A 21,654-nucleotide genomic window follows, 5' to 3' on the forward strand; every position below is an offset into this window, starting at 1 on the left:
AAGCGCTGGCTTCGTGTGGACGGGGCCTAAGTTATTAGATCTTAGTAAATCCGATCTCGTTCAGTAACTGTTGATTACCGAGTAAGGCAGTATCTTAGTTGTAAATGTGATATTACTGATTACTTTCCACATCACATACTCCTTAGTCATACATATCCATATACTACTCATTAGTCCTTTATCACTTCCTTAATAACACTTTAGTATGGAGAACACACATTCACTATTAATATGACTTTTTCATCAATAAACTCATAATTTACTGCTTATTAATAGTTAGTAAGGTAGTTTTTGTAGCGTTTAAGTTTAGGTATTGGGTCAGATTCAGGGATGTAGAATAAGGTCATGAAGAAAAAGACATTAATATGAGCTTTATAAGGGCTAATAAACAGACAATATGCATAATAATAATAATAAGAAACTAGCTAATGTTTAATAACTGAACCTTAAAATAACGTGTTACCACTTCCTCCATAGTTACTTATTAATGACGGACCATTTTTCTAAAGTGTTAGCGGAATTTCCACCTTCGAAAATAATCTGAAACCTTTCTCGACAAGGGCAATACCAAAGTCAAACGAGAAGAACTGCATTTTCACAGACAGCATTGCACAACATTACAAGTCAAATTTTACAGGGTAAGTCATAAAGTTTGAGGGGTGGAGTTATGCAATTGGTATGTGTGTGTGTGTGTGTGTGTGTGTGTGTGTGTGTGTGTGTGTGTGTGTGTGTGTGTGTGTGTGTGTGTGTGTGTGTGTGTGTGTGTGTGTGTGTGTGTGTGTGTGTGTGTGTGTGAGTGATTCAGGGGTTTAAGGCGACACACACACACACACACACACATACCAATTCTCATGTACACACTCACTCGTGTCTCTGATGGCTTCTGTCTCTCTCCAGTGGATTTTCACAGTGATGATGGTCCTGATCATCTTTCAGGGTGTGTGTGTGATGTTTTACTATACAACTGACACACACTTTTCCAGGTAAGAGCATTTATTATCCCAATATTTTATTATAATCCAATAATGGCTATTTAAATGAATTCAGATTTGGCTCGTGTTGCTAGTTCTTAAGAAGCCCGTAACTCATGAAGTCTAAAGCCTTATTATGACAGTAATTGTTTCTCGTGGGGTCGTTTTATTATTTAAGCTGGACACACACTGTGTGATTTCAAATTTTATTTCAAAAACGACTTGTTTAACATAAAATAGGTTATCGGGGAAGATGGCCTACTTCTCTTTTTCCCTAGGCTATATGTGCCCCAATAGATATTATATTAAGAAGATAAAATACGACCGTTATCAGCGTACAGTAGTGTGTTATCAGCTAAAGCAGATGATCTTTCATTTCTGTGAATGAGGTTTAACTTTCACTTTCCTGTGATCTGTAATGAACGACTGACTGATTTTGAGACTTCACCAACATTGCGTGATATATACTCGCCTTCCTTTTTCTTCATCACCAAATGATAAATGATGGAATATGGTTCACAATTACTGTAATAATAAAACTAAGTAGGGGTGAGCAGGGCAAAACCGTAGTTAGTTAGTTGTACACTCTCAGAAAAATGTACAATTTTGTTTATAGGGAAAAAAAAACATTTAACTTCATTTAAAGGTACTTAGGTACAATTATACCATTGTTTCCTCAACTTAGAGGAGTCCTAGAGAGCTGCTGTCCTCCAAACATGTGTGTGTGTGTGTGTGTGTGTGTGTGTGTGTGTGTGTGTGTGTGTGTGTGTGTGTGTGTGTGTGTGTGTGTGATGGGTAGGTTTAGGGGCTGTGTGTGTGTGTGTGTGTGTGTGTGTGTGTGTGTGTGTGTGTGTGTGTGTGTGTGTGTGTGTGTGTGTGTGTGTGTGATGGGTAGGTTAAGTAGCAGTGTGTATGTGTGTGTGATGGGTAGGTTTAGGGGCAGTGTGTGTGTGTGTGTGTGTGTGTGTGTGTGTGTGTGTGTGTGTGTGTGTGTGTGTGTGTGTGTGTGTGTGTGTGATGGGTAGGTTTAGGGGCAGTGTGTGTGTGATGGGTAGGTTTAGGGGCAGTGTGTGCGTGTGCGTGTGCGTGTGCGTGTGCGTGTGTGTGTGCGCGTGTGTGTGCGTGTGTGTGTGTGTGTGTGTGTGTGTGTGATGGGTAGGTTTAGGGGCAGTGTGTGTGTGTGATGAGTAGGTTTAGGGACAGTGTGTGTGTGATGGGTAGGTTTAGAGGGAGTGTGTGTGTGATGGGTAGGTTTAGGGGCAGTGTTTGTGTGTGTGTGTGTGTGTGTGTGTGTGTGTGTGTGTGTGTGTGTGTGTGTGATGGGTAGGTTTAGGGACAGTGTCTGTAGGTTTCCACTGAATGAAGCCCTAGCTTGACGCTTTGTCCACTCTCTTCGTCCGAATCCACATCAATAAATCCACTGAACCACTTGTGTGAAAATGTATCTTTTTACTCGATTAGCAACAAAACCATAATCACAAGAACATTACAAAAAATAAAATGATTAATTAACGAGAGAGAGAAAAGGTCAAAAAACTGTGAGGCTCCACTCTCTCCTTGCCTGACTCCGATCACCGGCAAACTTTTTTCCTTTCTTCTCACCATTCTCGAGTCTTAAAGGTACATGCGTTTAAAGGGAAAAAACGCCAAAACGGTCCTATATTCCTCAAATATCACTAATGTATTATAAATGCACTCTAAGTTATACACACACATTTTAGATAATTACACAATTAACTCCTTGCATAACTGTAAATATTAACTGTATCAATCTAATGCAAATATCCCTTTCAATTTCCTCCACATAAATGAAAAAAGGTAAATTACTATATAACTATGTAAAATAAATAATGTATTAATTGCATTTAGGCTTCTACAGTGTCTGTGTGATGGGTAGGTTTAGAGGCTGTGTGTATGTGTGTGATGGGTAGATTTAGGGGCAGTGTGTGTGTGTGTGATGGGTAGATTTAGGGGCAGTGTGTGTGTGTGTGATGGGTAGATTTAGGGGCAGTGTGTGTGTGTGTGTGATGGGTAGGTTTAGGGGTAGTGTGTGTATGTGTGTGATGGGTAGATTTAGGGGCAGTGTGTGTGTGTGTGATGGGTAGATTTAGGGGCAGTGTGTGTGTGTGGTGGGTGGGTAGGTTTAGGGGTAGTGTGTGTATGTGTGTGATGGGTAGATTTAGGGGCAGTGTGTGTGTGTGTGATGGGTAGATTTAGGGGCAGTGTGTGTGTGGTGGGTAGGTTTAGTGGTAGTGTGTGTGTGATGGGTAGGTTTAGGGGTAGGGGCAGTGTAGGGTATAGAATAAAACAGCGGTAATAAACACGCTAAAAAGCAATTATTTATCTTGATAGTACGCCAAAATGGCATATGAATTGGCGTATCATGCATATGGCATTTCATGAGATCCGTCTGCTTACTGAGAGTTTCCAGAGGTTTAGAGGCTTTATTGAAAATGTTGGCTCACCATTATGGAGATCAGTGTTTCTTTTAATTGGTCTGCTTGACTTTTTTTGTTTTCAGTGTTAACAAAGCACATGATCTATTCAAATCAAAAGAAGCTGTAAACGAAAAATGTTTCACTAAACTCATCACTGACTAAAAATGTTAAAGGGGTCATAAATTAAAAAGATAAAGTTTCCCTTGAGCCTTTGATATATAAAAGACCATGGCAATATAAGAATATCCTGTTAGTTTATAGAGCTGAAAACTTCCTTGTTAGTCAAATAAAAGCTTTTATTGACAGCTTGCTCAACAAAAGATCAAGCTGTGAATGTACTTCCCTGTGACATTAGAGTCCAGACAAACGCTGAAATTCTGAAGCCCCGCCCACCAACTCGTGCCTGACATAATAAATATCACAGGTGCTAGAGCTAAACCGGATCGAGCTTCCAAGCAATACACATGCCGCATAAGCTTCATTCAGATTACAATATTAGCAATGGAATGCATCTGTAAGGTTGCCAGAATAATAATCATAAGCCCCGTTTCCACCAAAATTACACGGAACAATTTGTACCAGGAACTTTTTTTACAGGAACTTTTCTCCCCCCAGACCTGCAGCTGTCTGCGTTTCCACCGCGATCTAAAGTACCGTGAAGATTAGGCAGATTAGTCCGGTGATGTAGGACTGCGCGACTGCTCCTCCAAGTCAGTGACGGACAGTAATCATTTTTGCGCAACACTATAGCCACGTTTACAAGCACACTTTTTTTTCATTCCGATTGAAAGATTTAGTGGACTGTTTACATGAGACCTTATCTAAACCGATCTGGTGTTTACATGTGATGACTTTCAATCTGAGGACTAATACAGTATTATATAAGCTATTATTATTTGTTGTAAAGTGTAATAATCATCTCAGAAAAAAATCAATTCTTCTGTCAGGCGCAGTTAAAGTAAAAACTGCCTGGGGCAATATACGCTGTGTCATTACTCCAACATTATCTTCATAACTTACGAAATAAAAAGTTTACCCCTCAGAAATATGAGCTTTCCTCTCTCGTCAACATGAGCGCGGCGCGCGCTGTCACGTCATGTAAGGACACACACTCTAAAGTAATCGGTCAGGTCGTTTACTTGGTGAAAAACAGACTGTAAAAAAATGAATAACGAGTATTGAAGAGATTCAAGCTGTGCTGCTTTTGCTGGTTATGTATAACGTTAGGTTTACTAAAGAGGTAATTAACAACGACAGAAAAGAGCAGCATATTCAGAAAGCTTGTAAAGCTAGATTTAAAATGACAATGTATATTATTATCAGCTATTACGGACATTGAACGTGAGATGGCTGAGACGAACGCACGCCATCAGACAGAGAGCAAGAGTGATATTTACTGAACGCAGAACAAAAGACTTTTAAAATGCCGGTTGAAATAAAATGCTCAACCAATCAGCACGTTCAGCGCCCAAGTCCCGCCCTCGAAAGTTCCTGAACTTTGAAAAAGTACTACCTAGCGAGCAGGGCCGTTTGGAGGGGGAAATATTTACCCGGAACTTCATTTAGACCCTGCGGTCGAAACACACCGAGTACCACCCAAAGTTCCTGAGTAACGTTCCTGCGGTGGAAGCGGGGCTATACACTGTGTGTTAATAGGCCAGAGGAGAACTGCCCCACGACTGAGTCTGGTTTCTCCTTTATGCTCTGATGGAGTTTTGCCGCTGTCGCCTTTGGCTTTGCCTGCTCAGTTGGGGACACTCAAATTTCTATCTAAGTTTTAGACTAAATATTCAAATAAAATGTATTACTAAATTAACTGTATCAACTGCATATGATCTGCCCACATTGTCACTATTTGATAAATTTAGATGAGCTGATAACGTCACCATTTTCTCCAGAATGGCTGTACAGCGGAATCAAATTTTGTTGGAACATTGTCCTGTTTAACGCTGTGAAGCTGCTTTGAAACAATCGTCATTGTAAAAAGCGCTTCATAAATAAAGTTGACGTGACTTGACTTATGTGAGTAAATAGTGTTTTTTACCTGACCTAGAAAAGACAGAAGAGTTGCTGACCACTGTTGCAGATCTTTATAGATGCATTTGATTAATTAAGGGTAATTTGCTTCATATAGATCTTGCAATAATGAGGATATACACTGCACAGGCATAACACTAAATGGACTGCATTTATAAATGGACTGCATTTATATAGCGCTTTTATCCAAAGCGCTTTACATTTTTGCCTCACATTCACCCATTCATACACCGACGGCGGTGTCAGCCATGTAAGGCGCCATCCAGCTCGTCGGGAGCAGCTGGGGTTAGGTGTCTTGCTCATGGACACTTCGACACTTGGTCAGGTGGAACCGGGGATTGAACCACCAACCTTTAGGTTTGTAGACAACCTACATGAACCACTGAGCCACTGCCGCCCCTATGAGCACTATGAGCACTGACAGGTGAAGTGAGTAACACTGATGATCTCTTCATCGCGGCTCCTGTTAGTGGGTGGGATATATTAGGCAGCAAGTGAACATTTTGTCCTCAGAGTTGATGTGTGTGAAGCAGGAGAAATGGGCAAGCGTAAGGATTTGAGCGAGTTTGGCCAGATTGTGACGGCTAGACGACTGGGTCAGAGCATCTCCAAAACTGCAGCTCTTGTGGGCTGTTCCCGGTCTGCAGTGGTCAGTATCTATCAAAAGTGCTCCAAGGAAGGACCAGTGGAGAACCGGCCACAGGGTCATGGGCGGCCAAGGCTCATTGATGACCGTGGGGAGCGAAGGCTGGCCCGTGGGGTCCGATCAAACACACGAGCTACTGGAGCTCAAACTGCTCCAGAAGTTAATGCTGGTTCTGATAGAAAGCTGTCAGAATACACAGAGCAGCTCAGTTTGTTGCGTATGGGACCAGTCAGGGTGACCATGGTGGTCATTATGTTATGCCTGATTATTGTATAGATCCCCGGGTACTTGTTGCCCTCTTTGGGCCACTTAAAGCCACTCTGTTTTCTCACCCTCTCCGAAATTTGACCTCCAGTATTCAGTGCCTCAGTTTTGTTTATATAACCTAAATAGTGTCCAAACTTGGAAATGCGTTTTTTTGAGTTGGGGGATTGAGGGTTTGATATGTAAAGAACAGCATCAGCGTATAGCGAGATTTTATGCTACTCTCCTCCTAACACAATGCCTTTTATAACAGAAATTTCTCTTATGAGCTGGGCAAGAGGCTCTATGCCTATGGCAAATGATAATGGTGTACAGCCCTGTCTGCTACCTCGATCTAATTCGAAAACCTCTGATTTATACCCATTGAGTCTAGTTGAAGCTTGTGGTTTAGAGCAGCGGTCCTCAAACATGTGCTGGGGACAGCTTCACCTTTGTACGTCTCCCTCATTAGACACACCCAGTTCAAGTCTTGCAGGCTCAGAGTCAGGTTTGTTAGGAGTAGAATACATGCGATACGTGCAGTGGTGAGGGACATTATCCATTTAGTTTGGCAGGGTAAATTAAGGCACACCGGACATCTGGTCAGTTGTAGATTTGTTTTTTTCACTTCTGTGAGTGGCAATCTGGCTTGTGCAACATTGGCTGTGAAGTCGGGGAAGATGGCGACTTGTTTTCTGTTAACTGTAATGGTGCCAGCTGTCGCACTTTTTTATTTCTAGTAATGCATGCCAGGTTTTCATCCAAGGATTTTTTGCGAAAAAAGGTTTAGCATTAAAGGTCCCGTTCTTCTCGTGTTTTCGAAGCTTTGATTATGTTTACAGTGTGCAATATAACATGAGTTCATGTTTCGCGTGTAAAAAAACACAGTATTTTTCACACAATTGACTTATCTGTACGGCGCTGTTTCCTCTGTCCTAAAAATGGTGATTTCCTTGTTCTATGAAGTCCCTCCTTCAAAAACGCGTAACGAGTTCTGATTGGGCCAGCGCTTCCCGCGCTGTGATTGGACAGCAGCTTAGCGCACGTTGCCCGGAAAGGTCACGCCTCTTATGATAACGGGGAGATACGCGCGCTCAATGTTATTGCAAAAATGTCTATATTGCCTTATCAATTTGAGCCGGAATCAGACCCGGAGAATATCGAAGAGGATCAATTATAACCTGCTCAGGAGAGACTTTTGCTGGATGTTTCAGAATGGTAAGCTGTCTATTCAGTAGTTTAAACTGATCATTACACACACCAACAATCGATGGTGTCTGAATGAATTACTACACTTTTATATGCTAAGTTTTTCGGATTAGTTTCAATTACCATCTAACGTTAGTTAACAAAGCTAATTTAAAAAAAAAAAATTAAGTTAATTTTTCATCAAATTTGATAAAAAATGAGACAAACCTGATATTATTTTAAACTTGTATCTGTTATTTAAGAGTTGAGAGAGTAATTAAATGCGGTCTAACCAGCAGAAGACACGAGCCGTTGTCACAAAGTGTTACAATGAGGCCCTATTTAGAAATATGATATTATATTCGAAACTTTTATGAATTCTATTGAGAAACCACGAGGAAAGTGTGAATATGAGTCAGTGTTCAGAAATTATTAATAATTATGCTGTATCTCTGTTTAACGGTTTGTTGTCAAACTCAAAAAAGTTTAATTTAAAAAAAATGCCATTCATTTATAAGAAACAGTGAACTGTATTTTATTGACAAAATATTTTAGTTTGTTTTGATTAGATCAGATAACATTTTAAGCTGTCCTATGGCCATGTTTCAATGTTCCCTGCATGCCATGGCTTTGCTCCAGATGCCTCCGCTTCTGTTTTTATACCTGAGCTGTGGGGAGGAGCATGAGATCTCGCACACCAACGGCCATTGGCCCATTCTGTGAACACTTGTTGAGTTGATAGGACTCCCAGAAGTGATCCCAAATACGGCAGTGACGTCAGCGTACTCCAGGGAACGAGGGTTACATTACATTTTGAGAGGCCAATGATTTTCATGATGAAAAAATAAATACTGTAGCTGCTTGAATTGCTAAACAATCTTTAACTGTCTTGACACAACGTTTTAAGGTAAAAAGATTACCTGCCATTCATTAGATGAACAAAAGTATTTAAGTTGATTTTACCTGGAGTGGATTTGTTGAGTTAGATGCGATTAAGTTGCCTTTTTTAAGTTAGTTAGCTCAACTTTATTTATTTTTTTGAATGACATGGTATAACAATGACATGGTATAATCTTCCTGTTGGCGCTGTCATATCTGAGCACTAATATATCAAATATCTGGCTTTTCTCTTCAGATGGAATGAAGTTTGTCTGCATGAAATGGAAGTTGTATTTCCAGTAAAACAGCTTCTGGACTGAGTACAGAGATGGTACAGAGAGCGGCTGGTATCAGTGCACTGATGTGTTTACGCTTTGTCTTCAACATCAGTAATACCAACCAGCAGCCATATCACCCTGTAGCCCAAGACTGGTTTCCCACTGAAGCTAAGCAGGGCTGAGCCTGGTCAGTACCTGGATGGGAGACCAACTGGGAAAACCAGGTAGCTGCTGGTAGAGGCGTTAGTGAGGCCAGCAGGGGGTGCTCACCCTGTGGTCTGTGTGGGTCCTGACACCCCAGTATAGTGATGGGGACACTATACTTTCTAGCATCTGTAAAACCGCATTCTATCATCTTAAAAATATATCTAAATTACGGCACATGCTTTCAATGCAAAATGCTGAACAGTTAGTACATGCGTTCATGAGCTCAAGGCTAGATTATTGTAATGCTCTACTGGGTGGTTGCCCTGCTCGCTTAATAAACAAACTCCAGCTGGTCCAAACCGCAGCAGCTCGAGTTCTTACTAGAACCAGGAAGTATGATCATATTAGTCCAGTTCTGTCAACACTGCACTGGCTCCCTATTAAACATTGCATACATTTTAAAATCTTGCTTATTACTTACAAAGCACTAAATAGTTTAGCTCCCCGGTACTTAAGCGAGCTCTTAACGCATTATACCCCATCACGTCGATTGCGGTCTCAAAACTCTGGCCAGTTGATAATACCTAGAATATCTAAATCAACTGCAGGCGGTCGATCATTTTCCTATTTAGCTCCTAAATTGTGGAATAGTCTTCCTAGCATTGTTCGGGAAGCAGACACACTCTGTCAGTTTAAATCTAGACTAAAAACACATCTCTTTACTATGGCATACACATGGAACATTATTAACTTTCATTATTCAGATCAATTGACTGATTGTTAGGCTGCATTAACTAGGTCAGCCGGAACCGGGAACACTTCCCATAACACCTGATGTACTCGTTACATCATAAAAAGAGTGACATCTACGCTAATGTTAGTCTCTCTGTTTATCCCGAGGTTTATCCCGGATCTGGGCCCTGTCCGGATCGGATAGTGGACCTGCCTGGACATGACCAACGCATCCTGGAGTGTCTGCTGAGCCGTGTCAAATGGTGTCTCCTCCGAATTTGCCTCACTGGCACGTCATGCTCAAAACCCGTCTTCGGCGCAATAATTCCGATCTTTCATGTATTCATACTCTTGTGTAATTGACGCCCCATCCTAAATAAATCTGTCTCTTCCGTGATACCCTGAAAATTTTGAATAATCCGATCTAATATGATTTCCGACCTGTAAGGTTGCCAGAATAATAATCTTACACGGTGTGTTAATAGGCCAGAGGAGAACTGGCACCCCGACTGAGTCTGGTTTCTCCCAAGGTTTATTTTTCTCCATCATGCCCCGATGGAGTTTTGGTTCCTTGCCACTGTCGCCTTTGGCTTGGCTTGCTCAGTTGGGGACACTAAAAATATGATTAAAGTTATTCAACTTATTATACAAATAAAATATATGAATTAGGTCTTATTTAATTCTATAAACTATAATACTGATCTGCCAACATTGTCGCTATATGATAAATTAAAATAAGCTGATAACATCACTGTTTACTCCAGTACGGCTGTACAGCCAAATCTAATTTTGTCGCAATATTATCCTGTTTGACACTGTGAAGCTGCTTTGACACAATCGTGATTGTAAAAGCGCTATATAAATAAAGTTGATTGATTGATTGATTACTGTCAAAAGAGCACCGTCTTTCGGATGAGACGTTAAACCGAGGTCCTGACTCTCTGTGGTCATTAAAAATCCCAGGATGTCTTTCGGAAAAAGAGTAGGGGTGTAACCCCGGCATCCTGGCCAAATTTGCCCATTGGCCCCTGTCCATCATGGCCTCCTAATAATCCCCATATCCTGATTGGCTTCATCACTCAGTCTCCTCTCCACCAATCAGCTGGTGTGTGGTGGGCGTTCTGGCGCAATATGGCTGCCGTCGCATCATCCAGGTGGTGCTGCACATTGGTGGTGGTTGAGGAGATTCCCCCTTATATGTAAAGCGCTTTGAGTGCCTTGAAAAGCGCTATATAAATTGAACGCATTATCATTATAGCCTCGCTGTAGTAATCCTGAATCAACATTCATATCAAGCATCATCTCCTTGCATGGAATATTTAGGATTTTAATTGTTTTCGTTGCCATGTTCTTGCAGAAATTGTTGTCCTAAGCCCCTTTCACACTGCGATTCCGGCAAATACACGGATAATGCGACCCGGCATTTGTTCCCGGGCCGCTAGATTTGGTCCATTCACACTGCCAGCGAAATACCGTAATATGTGCGCTTTCACACACAACCCGTAACGGTCCCGGGTCGAGTTGACACGTGACATCCTGATGTGAAGTATAACGGCGAGCGATCTCCGCTTCAGCGCGGATAGTAAGGAGCTCCGTGGTCTCGACTTGTGTCCAGTTTGCGCTCATTTCTGTTTGTTTAATTTTAGTTTCTTTTGTATACGAACACTCTCTGCGTTTAAAACACCGACGAGCTCTTCTGGCACTGCAGGGTTGTGTTATTGAAGAAACAAGCTCTAGGAGTCGCACGATAACTACGTACACGCTGTGGCATTAGTTTCGGCTTTTGTTCACACAGCGCTCGTCCCGGGTCCAATCCCGCAATATTACTAGGTCCCCGACCCGGGTTCAGTTCGGTAATCCATTCCGGGACGTGGTTGCTTTCACACAGAAGGCGACCCGGCAATGCTCCGGGAATATTGCGGGTCCGACGTGCAGTGTGTAAGGGGCTTTAGTCTTTCCAGTTGTGCAACCTGCTCTTTAAGAAGAACTTCACCACTCTTGAAAAGACCCAAATAGAAACAATAGGGCCACAGAAAATCCTGTAAAGTTTACTATTGATTATCTTATAATTCAACCAGTAATGACACATCAAGAGTCCATTAAAGGGAAGAGGGTTCTTGAACTCGAAAAATGAAGAAATGAAGTAGATTGTGTGCAATATATCGATCCTTTAAGGCCATTAGACATAGAGTTGAAGAACAGCGAAAAAATGTCTTTTGCTCTTGTTCTTTCAGGGATGCAATGAATAAGTCACTTCATCTGCTGCGCTGCACAAAACTCAGAGACAAGTTTTCCGTGATCAAACCCGCCGAAAGGTGTGTGAAAATGAAGACCAACCAGCGTTACTTGTGTTTCACAGTATTGACAATTTAATTAAATGTCTTTGTTTCCCTCTCAGCATAGAATTCAAGAGTTTTACGGCTGAGCTAACAGATCTCATGAGCTGCCCGTACAAGTTCAACGAAACCGAGCAGGAGCTAAACAGGTAAGTGTTTTTAATAACTACATTCACGTGTAAGTGATTGACAGGTGCTTATCGTCCAAAATTGACATGCATTGCATTCAAGATTTACATTTTCCTCAAATTGCTGAATTGCCTGAGTATTGTACAGATTGTCTTTGTGTCATAATCTGCTTTTTGAGCTACAGGAAAAACTTGTATGCTCAGTTGCAAATTCCTTTAGTGTCTTTATCTCTCCATCTTTGCTCCAAAAATTGTAAGCAATACTGAATAATTTGGGTTCAAACAGCATGGACAGGGTTATTTGTGCGGCTGACCTTATTGCATATGCATTTGTTGGAGTTTCTCTTTCAGAGGCAATATTTATTGGAGTATTTAAGTGAATCACGCAAGATGATTTACTGAGGTTTGTGCTTGTCAATTTACTGGATTTTGTGCCATTATTTACCACCCAAAAAAAACATGTTTTAAACCAAATGCTAACTGGTAGATTGTGTTGGACATTTTGGAAATGATCCGGCTGCATCTGTTTACTTTAATGTACGCGTTGTCAGTAGATCACGCGCAGAACTTTCCACTTCCGCTTTTTAGGAAATATGCTCTTACAGTGCATCCGGAAAGTATTCACTTTTTCCACATTTCATGTTACAGCCTTATTTCAAAATGGATTAAATTCATTTTTTTTTTTTACCTCAATTCAACAAACAATACCTCATTATGACAACATGAAAGAAGTTTGTTTGAAATCTTTGAAAAAAAATCACATGTCCATTAGTATTCATAGCCTTTGCTCAATCCTTTGTTGATGCTCCGTTGGCACCAATTAGAGCCTCAAGTCTTTTTAAGTATGATGCTACAACCTTGGCACACTATTTTTGGCCAGTTTCTCGATACAGGCCCTCTCGAGCTCCATCAGGTTGGATGGTACCGTCGGTGCACAGCCATTTTCATATCTCTCCAAGAGATGTTCAATTGGGTCTGGACTATGGCTGGGTCACTCAAGGACACTCCCAGAGTTGTCCCGTAGCCAATTCTTTGTTATCCCGGCTTATATCATGTGTGCTTAGAGTCATTGTCCTGTTGTAAGATGAGCCTTCGCCCCATCTGAGGTCCAGAGCGCTCTGGAGCAGGTGTTCATCAAGGATGTCTCTGTACATTGTAGCATTCATCTTTCTCTCGATCCGGACTAGTCTCCCAGTTCCTGCGGCTGAAAAACACCCCCACAGCATTATGCTGCCACCACCATGCTTCACTGTAGGGATGGGATTGGCCAGCTGATGAGCGGTGTCTGGTTTCCTTCAGACATGACGCTTGCCATTCAGGCCAAAGAGTTCAATCTTTGTTTCATCAGACCAGAGTATTTTGTTCCTCATGGTCTGAAAGTCCTTCAGGTGCCTTTGGGCAAACTCCAGAAGGCCTTTTCCTGAGGAGTGGCTTCCGTCTCTCTCACGCGGGCCTGATTGGTGGAGAGCTGCAGAGACGGTTGTTCTTCAGGAAGGTTCTCCTCTCTCCACAGAGAAATGCGGGAGCTCTGTCAGACTGACCATCAGGTTCTTGGTGTCCTCCCTGATTAAGGCCCGTCTCCCCCGATCACTCAGTTTGGCTGATGGCAGATCTAGGAAGAGTCCGGGTGGCTCCAAACTTCTTCCATGTACAGATGATGAAGGACACTGAGCTCCTTCAAAGCTCCAGAAATGTTTCTGTGCCCTTCCTCAGATCTGTGCTTTGATACAATCCTGTCTCAGTTACTTCATGGCTTGGTTTGTGCTCTGACATGCACTGTTAACTGTGAGAGCTTATATAGACAGGTGTGTGCCTTTCCAAATCATGTCCAATCCACAGAATTGACCATAGGTGGGCTCCAATCAAGCTGTAGAAACATCTCAAGGAGGATACGTGGAAACTGGAGCACCTGACCTTATTTTTGAGTGGCATGGCAAAGGCTGTGAATACTGATGTGTGATTTTTTTCATTTTTTATTTTTAATAAATTTACACATATTTCAAACAGACTTTTTCTATATTGCAATTATGGGGTATTGTTTGTAGAATTGAGATTTTTTTTTGTGGAATAAGGCTGTAACAAAAGTGAAGTGCTGTGAATACTTTCCGGATGCGCTCTATCTGGCCCTTGTTATTTTAGGATAACAGAGTTTGATACTGTGTAGAAGAATTTTTTCAGGAACTTCCAAATATGGTTTGTTATGACCAAAGCCGGTCCTGACGTCTCTGGGGCTCTAAGCAAAATTCTCCTTGGGGTCGTGAGCCATGTAAACTATTTTGCCATTGGCACACAGTCACAAACCTGACACCCCAACGCTCCCACTACAACCCTCCCTCCTTTAATCTGTCCATCAAATAATAAGTAGAACAATAAAGAAGTACATGAGGGATAAACAAACAATATTTACTGAATAGAATATTTTCTATTGAATCTTAAGATAAATATTAACAAGTGAAAATGTTTAAATGTACTGAATTACCTGAATATTAACATTATTATACCTACGCTAATGCAAATCTCGCACTTCAATGTGCACTGGCTTGTTTAGTTACAGTTGAAGATGATTGTGCTCTCAAACTAGACTGACTGAAAGGTAACTAATGTGAATTCTTACCCCCCCCCCCCTCTCTTTGTGTTTATGACAGAGTCAGGCTGCAGTTTTGTTGTAACGCCACAGGATCGTTAATACTCACCAAACGCAACACAGCCATCAATCAAGCCATCCCATATGAAATGCGCACCAAAAAGACATACAAAATTAAAGCAGACCTTCACAGTATGCTGCCCGAGGTGTGTGTGCGTGTGTTTTGTGCTTGTTATTTTTCCCATATTGAGGTGATGTAACAAACTGGAATGTGTGCATGACCTTTGTAAAGAAAGAAAAGTCAGTGTTAATGTGGTCAAAATGCTTGCGCAACAGGGGTGGCCAAGATTGGAAGATGGATTTGTAATGCTTTCTTCAGGTATTGGTATGATCATTATCACCTTAACCCTTGAGCATCCTTATGGACATTTTTTGCCTTTTTTCAGTTTTTATTTTTTATTTTTATGCTAACTGCATAAAATTTGCCAGAGGTGTGTATTTTAATTTTAAAGACCTCCTCTCAGGCCCTTTTGGATAAAACTGCCCCCATTAAAACCCATTAATCCCATTGCCATTTAACTATAAAATGATGCAATCTTTGTTAAAAGGCTTTTATTGTTGGTAAGGCTTCAAAATTAAAATTTTGCTAATTTTTTACCAGATGGTGCTATTTTTTTTATTTTTTTTATAATAAAGCCAATTTGATAAATTATGCAGGTGTAACTGTGTGTTGGCATGAATGTCAGAGTGTGGCACAGCGAATCATCTGCCTCCATCTATTTCTATCCTCTGTATCCTCTTCTCTCAGACCGACTACCTTCATGTCCTCCTTCACTACATCCATAAACCTCCTCTTTGGTCTTCCTCTCGACCTCCTGCCTGGCAGCTCTAATAACCTCAGCATCCTTTTACCAATATATTACCTCTCCCTCCTCTGAACATGTCCAAACCATCTCAACCTAGCCTCTCTAACTTTGTCTCCAAAACATCTGACATGTGCTGTTCCTCTGATGTACTCATTCCTGATCCGATCCATCCTCGTCACTCCCAAAGAGAACCTCAACATCTTCAGCTCTGCTACCTCTAGCTCTTCCTCCTGTCTTTTCCTCAAACCATACAACATCGCTGGTCTCACTATAGTCCTGTACACCTTTCCTTTCATTCTTGCTGGTACTCTTTTATCACACAACAGACCTGACACTTTTCTCCACGCATTCTAACCTGCCTGCAGACGCTTCTTTACCTCTTTTCCACACTCCCCATTGCTCTGGACTGTTGACCCTAAGTACTTAAAATCCTGCACCTTCTTTACCTCTTCTCCCTGTGACCTCACTGTTCCACTTGGTTCCCTCTCATTCACACACATGTATTCTGTCTTGCTGCGACTAACCTTCCATCCTTCGGATGAGACATTAAACTGAGGTCCTGACTCTCTGTGGTCATTAAAAATCCCATGGCACTTCTCGTAAAAAGAGTAGGGGTGTAACCCCGGTGTCCTGGCCAAATTCCCTCGATTGGCCCTTACCAATCATGGCCTCCTAATAATCCCCATCCACTGAATTGGCTCTATCGCCCTCTCTCCTCTCCACCTATTGCTGGTGTGTAGCGAGCGCACTGGCGCCGTTGTACTGTGGCTGCCGTCACATCATCCAAGGGGAGCTAAACACTGGTGGTGGTTGAGGAGAGCCCCCTGACATGAGTGTGAAGCGCTTAGGGTGTACGTAGTACATATGAAAGCGCTATCTAAATGCCTCATTCATTCCTCTTCTCTCCAGAGCAAACCTCCACCTCTCTAGACTTTCCTCTCTAGACCTGCTCCCTGCCCTCACTACACATCACAATGTCATCCGCAAACATCATAGTTCATGGAGATTCCTGTCTGACATCATTTGACAGCCTGTCCATCACCACCGCAAACAAGAAGGGGCTCAGAGCCGATCCTTGATGCAGTCCCACCTTCTCCGTTAAGTCCTCGGTCTCACCTACGGCACACCTTACCCCGTCATACATATCCTGCACCACTCTAACATACTTCTCTGCCACTCCAGACCTCCTCATACAATACCACAGCTCCTCTCTTGGCACTCTGTCATATGCTTTTTCTAAATCTACAAAGACACAATGCAGCTCTTTCTGACCCTCTCAGTACTTCTCCATTAACATTCTCAAAGCAAGTAATGTATCTGTAGTGCTCTTTCTTGGCATGAAACCATACTGCTGCTCACAAATGTCCACTTCTCCCCGTAGCCTTGCTTCCACTACTCTTTCCCACAACTTCATTGTATGGCTCATCAGCTTAATACCTCTGTAGTTTCCAGAACTCTGCACATCTTCCTTGTTCTTAAAAATCGGCACCAAAACACTTCTCCTCCATTCCTCAGGCATCCTCTCACTCTCTAAGACCTCGTTGAACAGCCTGGTTAAAAACTCGACTGCCATCTCTCCTAGACACTTCCATACCTCCACTGGTATGTCATCAGGACCAACTGCCTTTCCTCTCTTCATCCTCTTCAAAGCTCTCCTAACTTCACCCTTGCTAATACTGTCTACTTCCTGGTCAACAATATTTGCCTCGACAACTCTTCTCTCCCTGTCATTTTCCTCATTCATCAGTTCCTCAGAGTACTCCTTCCATCTTTCCCTCACCCTCCTGTCACCTGTCAAAACATTTCCATCTCTATCTTTAATCACTCTAACCTGCTGCACATCCTTTCCATCTCTATCCCTCTGCCTTGCTAACCGATACACATCCCTCACACTTTCTTTACTATCTAACCTTGCATACATGTCCTCATACGCTCTCTGTTTGGCCTTTGCCACCTCTATCTTAACCTCACGCTGCATCACCCTATATTCCTGTCTACTTTCCTCCGTCCTCTCACTGTCCCACTTCTTCCTAGCTAACCTCTTCCTCTGGATACTCTCCTGGACTTCCTCATTCCACTACCAAGTCTCCTTGTCTTCTTTCCTCTTTCCAGATGACACACCTAGCAACTTTCTTCCTGTCTCCCTGATCACTTTGGCTGTAGTAGTCCAGTCACCCGGAAGCCCCTCCTGTCCACCTAAAGCTTGCCTCAACTCCTCCCTGAAAACCACACAGCACTCTTCCTTTTCCACCACTTCCAACTTCCACCACTTTGTCTTCTGCTCTGCCTTTACTCTCTTCATCTTACACACCACCATCCTATGCTGACTGGCTACACTCTCACCTACCACTACTTTACAATCGCTAATTCCCATCATATTACAGCGTCTACATAAGATATAGTCCACTTGTGTGCTCCTGCCACCTCTCTTATATGTCACCCTGTGTTCCTGCCGCTTTTGAAAGTGTTCACCACAGCCATCTCCCTACTTTTAGCAAAGTCTACCAACCTCTGTCCTTCTGGGTTCCTTTCCTGAAGACCAAATCTGCCCATCACTTCCTCGTCCCCACTATTACCTTCCCCAACATATCTATTCAAATCTGCCCCTACCACTACTCTCTCACCTCTGGGAACAGTCTGCATTACTTGCTGGCATCTAATGGGGAAAAAGTTAACAAAATCTTTCCGAGAGCTAATTTTTTGAGATATCAACCTTAAATTTGAAACAGCTTTTTTTTTTTTAGATGTATGGCTATGCTTTTCTAGCAGTTTTAGAGCTCAACATGTTTTAAAAACAAAACTTTTTTTGTTTACTTTTTAAACTTTTTTGACTACAACAATAATCTGCCAAGGGATTTTTATGAGAGTTTTTTGACATGGACATTTTTTGTTCACTTCTGACCTGTGTGAAACTTTTTTTAAACTGATGGACAAAGATACCCCTTTCTTTGGGGTAAAATAGAGATAAAGCTAAGAGATTATCAATGTGCTTCCACATGTATGTTATTCAGACACATGTTAACCAGATGCTTTTCCACACCTACAGTATCCAGTATCCAGACGAAAATGTTTTACTTTCTAAGCTATGTCGCTGCCACCCCACTGGGCACATTGAGCTCAGGTCTAACACGTGACCGTGACGTCTAAAGTCTAACACCTGTATAATATAGGATTTAGGTCAGACAGCTGGCAAGAGCATATACACATCAGTTCACCTCTCAGTTACCTAAGGTATCCACTAAAAAGTCAGCTCTTACACCCCATACGTGGTCCGAGTGTGAGTGTGTTCATGGTAAACCCTACACAAAGGGTTTACCATTTTTATTTAAAAAAAACATTTGGTCCGCTGAGGAAAACAGCTTATAAATTATATTAAGTGATGTTTCTGAACATGGTAGGTTTATGTGTAGGAATGGGATTTAGGGGTAGGAATAGTGTAGAAAGATTTGGGTTTGTACAGTATAAAAAACAGGTTGTCTATGGAGAGTCCCAGGAAACCACATATTCAAGTGTGTGTGTGTGTGTGTGTGTGTGTGTGTGTGTGTGTGTGTGTGTGTGTGTGTGTGTGTGTGTGTGTGTGTGTGTGTGTGCAGGACATTCCCTGGTCCGGTCAGCGTCTGGGTCGGTGTGCTGTGGTCGGCAGTGGTGGGATTCTGAAAAACAGCAGCTGTGGGAATGAGATTGACAGCGCAGACTTCGTCATACGGTAAACACATCCCATCATTCCTTGCTCCCTCACTGACAACAACACATCCGTAGGTATTCCGTCCTTCCTGTTAATATGATGTTTTCTCTCTCTTTCAGGTTTAATTTGGCTCATATTAATAACAGTGATGTTGGGTTGAAGACGGATTTGGTAACCATCAACCCCAGTCAGATTCGGACAGAGTCAGTGTTCACATCAAATCAATCAATCAATCAATCAATCAATCAATCAATCAATCAATCAATCAATCAATCAATCAATCAATCAATCAATCAATCAATCAATCAATCAATCAATCATCAATCAATCAATCAATCAATCAATCAATCATAAACAGCTTTAATTAACATTTTTAATTAAGACTTTTCAGATTCAGTTTAAGATCTCAGATTCTTGTTAGTACCGTTTCTTAAAAACTCTCTGTCTGTAGATACAAAGACCTGGAGACGAATCCGGATCCATTGGTGGAGCGGGTCAGTGTGTACGGAAACGCCCCCCTCATTATTCCCGCCTTTGCCTACACATTCTGCACACCAGATTCACTCAGAGCACTCAGAGTCCTGCAGCCAATCAGACCTCAGCAGCCGGTGTTTTTCTTCAGCCCCTATTACCTGGGGACAGTGGACCGGTACTGGAAGGGGCGTGGCCTGGAGGAGATCCGCCTCTCCTCAGGTTTTTTTTTAATCAGCACTGCACTTGAACTGTGTGAGCACGTGCACGTTTACGGATTCTGGCCGTTCGATATTGACTTGCAGGAGCGGCCGGTTCCGTATCATTATTACGATAACCTGACGGTGAACATCCGCAAGCACAAGATGCCGGAGGAGTTTGTGCGGCTTTTGCAGCTCCACATCCAGGGGGCGCTGACACTGCACCTGCAGCCCTGCTCCTCACCAGAGGCGGATCAAGAAAATAATTTATAGGGTGGACTAAGGACTGTGAGAGGTGGCAACACCAAAACAAAAAAGTGTACTACAACCTATACCATCTGCACTACATCTATACCAGCTGAGAATGCTCTGCATACACAAGCCATTTCAGAGAAATGAGTTTGTAGCAGAGATGAAAACTGGAGTCTGCGACTTGGACAAAAAAAAAAAGACTTGCAACTTGACTTGGACTCGTGAAATTTATATTTATTTTGTATGATTGCATGAACACTTTTGAATCATTTTCACGGATCAGTTTGTTTAGGTGGAGTGCGTTATTATATAATCTTATCACAAACGAGACACGCAGATAAAATGTTTTTCTTTGTGTTTTTTACTGAAATGCTTGTCCATGCACAAGTTTTGTTACCGCCGGCTCTGTTTAGGTGGAGTGCGTTATTATATAATCTTATCACAAACGAGACACGCAGATAAAATGTTTTTCTTTGTGTTGTTTACTGAAATGCTTGTCCATGCACAAGTTTTGTTACCGCCGGCTCTAATCCGAAGACTACATTATCCAGCATTGCTTGAGCTACAGCAAACTACGGCAACTCAAATAGCTCAAAATACACAGCATTTTTCCCCCCTTGTGGTGGTTCTAATGGTATCATTTTGTATAAAGTTGGAAAGTAATAGTAATGATTTAAGTAGTATTTTGTCTGTTTTGATAGTTCAACACACTGTTAATTATAACAACTAGCTGGGGGGGGGGAATGGTAAAAATAGAACAAGAGTTGAGACTTGACTTGGACCCTAAAGACTTGAGACTTGACTTGACTTAACTTGCACCTCAAAGACTTGAAACTGAGCATAAAAGCCACACAGCAAGCAGAGATACAGAGAGAACCTCAAATAATTGAGACTTGACTTGACATCAACCTCAAATACTTGAGACTTGACTTGGCTTGACTTGACATGAACCTCAAATACTTGAGACTTGACTTGACTTGACTTGAACCTCAAATACTTGAGACTTGGCTTGACCCTCAAATACTTGAGACTTGACTTGACTAGTCTTGGACCTCAAAGACTTAAAACTGAGGATAAAAGCCAAACAGTAAGCAGAGAGACTTGAGAATTGACTTGACTTGAACCTCAAATACTTGAAACTTGACATGACTTGACTTGAACCTCAAATACTTGAGACTTGACATGACTTGACTTGAACCTCAAATACTTGAGACTTGACTTGACTAGACTTAAACCTAAAAGACTTGAAACTTGACTTGACTTAACTTGGACCTCAAAGACTTGAAACTGAATATAAAAGCCAAGCAGCAAGCAGAGAGACTTGAGAATTGACTTGACTTGAACCTCAAATACTTGACTTAATTGACTTGACTAGACTTAAACCTCAAAGACTTGAAACTAAGGATAAAAGCCACACTGCAAGAAGAGAGACTTGAGAATTGACTTGACTAGACATAGAACACAAAGACTTAAAACTTGACTTGGCTTAACTTGGATCTCAAAGACTTGAAACTAAGGATAAAAGCCACACAGCAGGCAGAGAGACTTGAAACTTGGCTTGACTTGGACCTCA

The 21,654-nt window shown here is 41.9% G+C and overlaps 1 protein-coding gene and 1 pseudogene across 1 annotated transcript; both read left to right on the forward strand.

The window, feature by feature from the left end:
• The first annotated feature begins 866 nt into the window (after positions 1–866).
• LOC137079165 (alpha-2,8-sialyltransferase 8E-like) lies at positions 867–20,415 on the forward strand. Its single transcript, XM_067447128.1, has 7 exons — positions 867–983; positions 11,794–11,874; positions 11,958–12,044; positions 14,669–14,813; positions 19,067–19,179; positions 19,278–19,361; positions 19,610–20,415. The coding sequence occupies exons 1-7, from the start codon at positions 877–879 to the stop codon at positions 20,100–20,102; spliced, it is 1,110 nt and encodes a 369-aa protein (XP_067303229.1). The 5' UTR covers positions 867–876; the 3' UTR covers positions 20,103–20,415.
• Positions 8,801–8,917, forward strand: LOC137080290 (5S ribosomal RNA; annotated as a pseudogene).
• Positions 20,416–21,654: the final 1,239 nt, after the last annotated feature.

The sequence above is a fragment of the Pseudorasbora parva genome, chromosome 6 (assembly GCF_024679245.1).
Source record: "Pseudorasbora parva isolate DD20220531a chromosome 6, ASM2467924v1, whole genome shotgun sequence".
Taxonomy (NCBI): Eukaryota; Metazoa; Chordata; class Actinopteri; order Cypriniformes; family Gobionidae; genus Pseudorasbora; species Pseudorasbora parva.